General features: G+C 45.2%; 1 protein-coding gene across 1 annotated transcript in view; it reads right to left on the reverse strand.

The window, feature by feature from the left end:
- Positions 1-353: 353 nt before the first annotated feature.
- Positions 354-7500, reverse strand: part of LOC311119338 (phosphoprotein associated with glycosphingolipid-enriched microdomains 1-like) — a gene marked incomplete at both ends in the record, with an annotated part of 9181 nt that continues 2034 nt past the window's right edge. The window contains 4 exon segments of the mRNA XM_084194059.1: positions 354-821; positions 824-842; positions 1005-1191; positions 2219-2321. Of these exon segments, the coding sequence (XP_084050185.1) occupies positions 354-821; positions 824-842; positions 1005-1191; positions 2219-2321 (777 nt within the window).

Consider the following 7500-nt stretch of genomic DNA (forward strand, 5'->3'; position numbering starts at 1 on the left):
TCCATCTCTATCTCTATTCTACATCTCTCATTTCGCTCTCTCTTCCTCTCTCTCTCCCTGCTCTTCCTCTCTCTCTCTCCCTGCTCTTCCTCTCTCTCTCTCCCTGCTCTTCCTCTCTCTCTCTCCCTGCTCTTTCTCTCTCTCGCTCTTTCTCTCCCTCATAATGTCGATCGGACACAGAGACAGAGAGAGGCTCTTTCTGTTCTGCTTTCTACTCTAACTTGTGGCTCACAACTGAATCAATACATCTAGTCAGGAATCAGTTGAGCTGTCTTTCTGCTGTACAAGTGCGGTCTTTCTCCCTCACAAACATACATAAACACACAGACATAGACATAAACAACGATCCTCACCTCTCCGTTGTGCAGCGCAGCCCCCATTACCACCACCCCTCCTGCGTCCATCATGGTAGGCTGGTTGTCATTCTCATCCAGCACCTTGTCAGGCACAGGCGGGGGTCTCTCCTCCTCGGGCTCCTCTGTGGGGCTCACAGCAGCAGCGATGGTGGCTGAGCGCCTGGCCTCCAGGTCTGCACTGTGACGGCTCTTCTTGTTCAGATCCACCGAGGCGTACTCCACTCCCGCGCACAGGGGCCCTCGCTCCGGAGTGCTGCCGGGGCTGAGGTGGCCGTTGTGGAGGGCTGGAGGGTGGCGGGGAGGTGGGAGGTGGTTGTGGTGGGAAATGTCATTGTCATCAGGGCTGAGGGGGGACGTAGTACCGTGTCCGTTGGGTAGACCTACAGCCATGCTTCCTGGATGGTCCTTCAGCTCTTTGACCGTCTCGTACAGGGAGTCTTCAACACTCACGTCCCGGGACGCTGTCACAAGATGCCGCCTCTTTCCCTTCACCACCTAGTTTAGTTGAGTTGATTGAGACAGTCCGTCAGTACATTAGACTAGTCTCCTGGGTTCATACAGTACAACCATTCAATAAACACAAGAGGACTCATTCCAATAAGTCAATAAATACCTTATAATAACATGAACAACAACAATCCCTAATACTCGTAGGTGCCATCTCCAGAGGGAGGGAGAGGGGGTCCGTTGGAGGATCCCATCCCCTCCAGAGCGCTGTTGGGTGGGATGCTGGGCAGCTCACGGTCCTGGGGACACTTGGAGCTCCGCAGCTCTGACTGGCTGGACAGCATCTCCTCAGAGGGCTGGGGACTGCTGTCCTGGGTGTCTGTCAACACTGGGGGAGGATGGATCAATACATTTGAGTTGAGTTCAATTGAATTGAATTGAATTTTGTTAGTTGAGTTGGGTTGGGTTTAATTGAATTGGACACGACAAAGGGAAAAAGGATGGGATGTGTGGGTGGTTATGCCGGGTTAACAGAGAGAGAGTTTGAGGATGTTGTGTGTGTGGGTGCGTTATGCCAGGTTAAAAGAGAGAGAGTTTGAGGATGGTGTGTGTGGGTGGTTATGCCGGGTTAACAGAGAGAGAGTTTGAGGATGGTGTGTGTGGGTGGTTATGTTGGGTTACAGAGAGAGAGTTTTAGGATGGTGTGTGTGGGTGGTTATGCGGGTTAACAGAGAGAGAGTTTGAGGATGGTGTGTGTGGGTGGTTATGCCGGGTTAACAGAGAGAGAGTTTGAGGATGGTGTGTGTGGGTGGTTATGCCGGGTTAACAGAGAGAGAGTTTGAGGATGGTGTGTGTGGGTGGTTATGCCGGGTTAACAGAGAGAGAGTTTAAGGATGGTGTGTGTGGGTGGTTATGCCGGGTTAACAGAGAGAGAGTTTGAGGATGGTGTGTGTGGGTGGTTATGCCGGGTTAACAGAGAGAGAGTTTGAGGATGGGAAGCCTCGATCTTAAACAACAACATTGCATCTTTGAAAGCTGCAGTGGACAATTTGGACTAGTTAGACTGTTCGTTCATAGATCTTGTTTGTGCATTGTCTAACTCCTTTGTCATTGGTTGTCATGCCAGAGGGCCTAGATGTTTGGCATGACAACCAACAGTGGAGCTGGCTACAACACAGATCTGTTACCAGACTACTAGTGGACCATGTCTCATGGATTAGATTGCCACAGGTGTGGAAACCAAACGAATAACCAAGTAAGTGTGCAAAGTGAAGGCTAAATGTAGATGGAATGTATGCTGAATGAATATTACACTCTTTTAAAAAGTCATGAATGAAACGGCAACAAACAATAAACAACACATGCAGAGGCGGTCATCGTGTGTGTGTGTGTGCGTGTGTGTGTGTGTGTGTTACCTGTGCCACTGGTTAGTGGGCCGTTGTGTGAACTGCTCACCAATAGGTCAGTCCCTGGGCTGTCCACAGACTGAATACCGGTAAATGTCTCTCTCTCAGACACCTGTAGACCGACAAACACTGGGTTAGGATGGGGATATGTGGCTTATTATAGACACAGGTCTGGGATCAGTTTACCCTGCGTCCCTGTGTGGTCCTGTGTGGCTCAGTTAGTACACATACTACAAATATATGAACTCGCTGTACTATAAGTCACTTTGGATAAGTGGAGCTATATACATTATATATTCACTACCAGTCAAAAGTTTTACAACAACTACTCATTCAAGGGTTTTTCTTTATTTTTACATTGTAGAATAACAGTTAAGACATCAAAACTATGAAATAACACATATGGAATCATGTAGTAACCAAAAAAGTGTTAAACAAATCAAAATATATTTTATATTTGAGATTCTTCAAATAGCCACCCTTTGCCTTGATGACAGCTTTGCACACTCTTGGCATTCTCTCAACAAGCTTCATGAGGTAGTCACCTGGAATGCATTTCAATTAACAGGTGTGCCTTCTTAAAAGTTAATTTGTGGAATTTCTTTCCTTCTTAATGCGTTTGAGCCAATCAGTTGTGATGTGACAAGGTGGGGGGGGGGGGGGGGGGGGGTATACAGAAGATAGCCCTATTTGGTAAAACACCAAGTCCATATTATGGCAAGAACAGCTCAAATAAGCAAAGAGAAACGACAGTCCATCATTACTTTAAGGCATGACGGTCAGTCAATACGGAATTTCAAGAATTTTAAAGGTTTATTCAAGTGCAGTCGCAAAAACCATCAAGCGCTATGATGAAACTGGCTCTCATGAGGACCGCCACAGGAATGGAAGACCCAGAGTTACCTCTGCTGCAGAGGATAAGTTCATTAGAGTTACCAGCTTCAGAAATTGCAGCCCAAATAAATGCTTCACGGAGTTCAAGTCACAGACACATCTCAACATCAACTGTTCAGAGGGGACTGTGTGAATCAGGCCTTCATGGTCAAATTGCTGCAAAGAAACCACTACTAAAGGACACCAATAAGAAGAAGAGACCTGCTTGGGCCAAGAAACACGAGGAATGGACATTAGACCGGTGGAAATGTGTCCTTTGGTCTGGAGTCCAAATTTGAGATTTTTGGTTCCTACCGCCGTGTGAGATGCGGTGTGGGTGAACGGATGATCTCCGCATGTGTAGTTCCCATCGTAAAGCATGGAGGAATAGGTGTTATGGTGTGGGGGTGCTTTGCTGGTGACATTGTCTGTGATTTATTTAGAATTCAAGGCACACTTAACCAGCATGGCTACCACAGCATTCTGCAGCGATACACCACCCCATCTGGTTTGGGCTTAGTGGGACTATCATTTGTTTTTCAACAGGACAATGACCCAACACACCTCCAGGCTGTGTACGGGCTATTTGACCAAGAAGGAGAGTGATGGAGTGCTGCATCAGATGACCTGGCCTCCACAATCCCCCGACCTCAACCCAATTGAGATGGTTTGGGATGAGTTGGACAGCAGAGTGAAGGAAAAGCAGCCAACAAGTGCTCAGCATATGTGGGAACTCCTTCAAGACTGTTGGAAAAGCATTCCAGGAAGCTGGTTGAGAGAATACCAAGAGTGTGCAAAGCTGTCATCAAGGCAAAGGGTGGCTATTTGAAGAATCTCAAATATAAAATATATTTTAATTTGTTTAACACTTTTTTGGTTACTACATGATTCCATATGTGTTATTTCATAGTTTCGATGTCTTCACTATTATTCTACAATGTAGAACATAGTAAAAATAAAGAAAAACCCTGAAATGAGTAGGTGTGTTTAAACTTTGGACTGGTAGTGTACATTAGATCAGTGTCATCCTACGCCTCATTCTGAGAGGCTGTGATCAGATATAATACCTTTACACAATTACACCTCAATTCATATGAACATCAGGACATTGTGAGGGGAACAATGGGCATTGAGCCACTGCAGGTCTTTGTGTTGTCAGTAACCTCACTGATATAAAACCAAGGGACAGAGGCAGTAACCTTCAGATCTACAGCACCACCTAGTGGCTGTGTCTGATAATGACTGTTGCTAGGCTGAATCTGATGGCGTACCTATAGAGACACAGGGGTTAGTGGAGTCTGTCTGTTGAGAAGAAGACAAAGACCCAATTCAACCCGTCAGTCTGTCGTTAAAGACCCAATTCAACCCGTCAGTCTGTCGTTAAAGACCCAATTCAACCTGTCAGTCTGTCGTTAAAGACCCAATTCAACCCGTCAGTCTGTCGTTAAAGACCCAATTCAACCTGTCAGTCTGTCGTTAAAGACCCAATTCAACCCGTCAGTCTGTCGTTAAAGACCCAATTCAACCTGTCAGTCTGTCGTTAAAGACCCAATTCAACCCGTCAGTCTGTCGTTAAAGACCCAATTCAATCTGTCAGTCTGTCGTTAAAGACCCAATTAAATCTGTCAGTCTGTCGTTAAAGACCCAATTCAACCCGTCAGTCTGTCGTTAAAGACCCAATTCAACCCGTCAGTCTGTCGTTAAAGACCCAATTCAACCTGTCAGTCTGTCGTTAAAGACCCAATTCAACCTGTCAATCTGTCATTAAAGACCCAATTCAACCCGTCAGTCTGTCGTTAAAGACCCAATTCAACCCGTCAGTCTGTCGTTAAAGACCCAATTCAACCTGTCAGTCTGTCGTTAAAGACCCAATTCAACCTGTCAGTCTGTCGTTAAAGACCCAATTCAACCCGTCAGTCTGTCGTTAAAGACCCAATTCAACCCGTCAGTCTGTCGTTAAAGACCCAATTCAACCCGTCAGTCTGTCGTTAAAGACCCAATTCAACCCGTCAGTCTATAGTTAAAGACCCAATTCAACCTGTCAGTCTGTCGTTAAAGACCCAATTCAACCCGTCAGTCTGTCGTTAAAGACCCAATTCAACCCGTCAGTCTGTCGTTAAAGACCCAATTCAATCTGTCAGTCTGTCGTTAAAAACCCAATTCAACCCGTCAGTCTGTCGTTAAAGACCCAATTCAACCCGTCAGTCTGTCGTTAAAGACCCAATTCAACCCGTCAGTCTGTCGTTAAAGACCCAATTCAACCCGTCAGTCTGTCGTTAAAGACCCAATTCAACCTGTCAGTCTGTCGTTAAAGACTCAATTCAACCAGTCAGTCTGTCGTTAAAGACCCAATTCAACCCGTCAGTCTGTCGTTAAAGACCCAATTCAACCCGTCAGTCTGTCGTTAAAGACCCAATTCAACCCGTCAGTCTGTCGTTAAAGACCCAATTAAACCCGTCAGTCTGTCGTTAAAGACCCAATTCAACCTGTCAGTCTGTCGTTAAAGACCCAATTCAACCAGTCAGTCTGTCGTTAAAGACCCAATTCAACCTGTCAGTCTGTCGTTAAAGACCCAATTCAACCTGTCAGTCTGTCGTTAAAGACTCAATTCAACCTGTCAATCTGTCATTAAAGACCCAATTCAACCCGTCAGTCTGTCGTTAAAGACCCAATTCAACCTGTCAGTCTGTTGTTAAAGACCCAATTAAACCCGTCAGTCTGTCATTAAAGACCCAATTCAACCTGTCAGTCTGTCGTTAAAGACCCAATTCAACCCGTCAGTCTGTCGTTAAAGACCCAATTCAACCCGTCAGTCTGTCGTTAAAGACCCAATTCAACCCGTCAGTCTGTCGTTAAAGACCCAATTCAACCTGTCAGTCTGTCGTTAAAGACCCAATTCAACCAGTCAGTCTGTCGTTAAAGACCCAATTCAACCTGTCAGTCTGTCGTTAAAGACCCAATTCAACCTGTCAGTCTGTCGTTAAAGACTCAATTCAACCTGTCAATCTGTCATTAAAGACCCAATTCAACCCGTCAGTCTGTCGTTAAAGACTCAATTCAACCTGTCAGTCTGTCGTTAAAGACCCAATTCAACCTGTCAGTCTGTCGTTAAAGACCCAATTCAACCAGTCAGTCTGTCGTTAAAGACCCAATTCAACCTGTCAGTCTGTCGTTAAAGACCCAATTCAACCTGTCAGTCTGTCGTTAAAGACTCAATTCAACCTGTCAATCTGTCATTAAAGACCCAATTCAACCCGTCAGTCTGTCGTTAAAGACCCAATTCAACCCGTCAGTCTGTCGTTAAAGACCCAATTAAACCCGTCAGTCTGTCATTAAAGACCCAATTCAACCTGTCAGTCTGTCGTTAAAGACCCAATTCAACCAGTCAGTCTGTCGTTAAAGACCCAATTCAACCTGTCAGTCTGTCGTTAAAGACCCAATTCAACCTGTCAGTCTGTCGTTAAAGACCCAATTCAACCTGTCAGTCTGTCGTTAAAGACCCAATTCAACCCGTCAGTCTGTCGTTAAAGACCCAATTCAACCCGTCAGTCTGTCGTTAAAGACCCAATTCAACCCGTCAGTCTGTCGTTAAAGACCCAATTCAACCTGTCAGTCTGTCGTTAAAGACCCAATTCAACCCGTCAGTCTGTCGTTAAAGACCCAATTCAACCCGTCAGTCTGTCGTTAAAGTGAAGTCCTCCTCCATAACTTCACAGGCGAGGCCCGACACTACAGTGTAAAGGCTACTCTCCAGATGCTGTACCTATCAGATAAAAAGGTTTCCACGTCCCCGGAGGTTTGAGCAAAGAGTGTGTGTGTGACTGCATGTAATTAGAATGAAAGGACGATGTCAGTTTCTTTCTGAAAGAGAGCTATTTATCTCACTTAACCACAACTTGTAAGTGTAATTTAGTCTTTACCATAGCTAATGCTCATCATGGTCTTCATCATGATGGAATGGTTGGGTATAGTGCGAGAATTCACAATATGCATTCAGAATCCCATTGAAATAAACAGTTTACTATGCAATTAATGTGCTAAACCGTGAACTGGTGAAATAAAAGGTGAATTAAATATAGTGGTTCTGAAAATACTGATTCTTCTCTGTGAACATTTCAGTTTATATGAAGATACTGCAGACCGAAGTGGAACAAATTCTACACATCTGGGGTGTAATTATTAGTCCAAACAGTTGCAAAACGTTTAGCAACTAAAACTAGGGTTTCTACTGGACAAATGCAAGTAGGTCCCTCGCAGTTTCGTTCCGTTTGCTTCCGTTTAAGAAACATTTTGCAACAGAATCGGCGTAATGAATACGCCCCTGGTGTTGATTCCAGACCAGCGTACACAGTGTATGTGTGTTTGTGTGTGTGTGCCACTGGGACCTGTCAATCACAGAGCTGGCAGAGATCCCAAGC

This window comes from Coregonus lavaretus (assembly GCF_964263955.1).
Source record: "Coregonus lavaretus genome assembly, contig: HAP1_SCAFFOLD_8689, whole genome shotgun sequence".
Lineage (NCBI taxonomy): Eukaryota > Metazoa > Chordata > Actinopteri > Salmoniformes > Salmonidae > Coregonus > Coregonus lavaretus.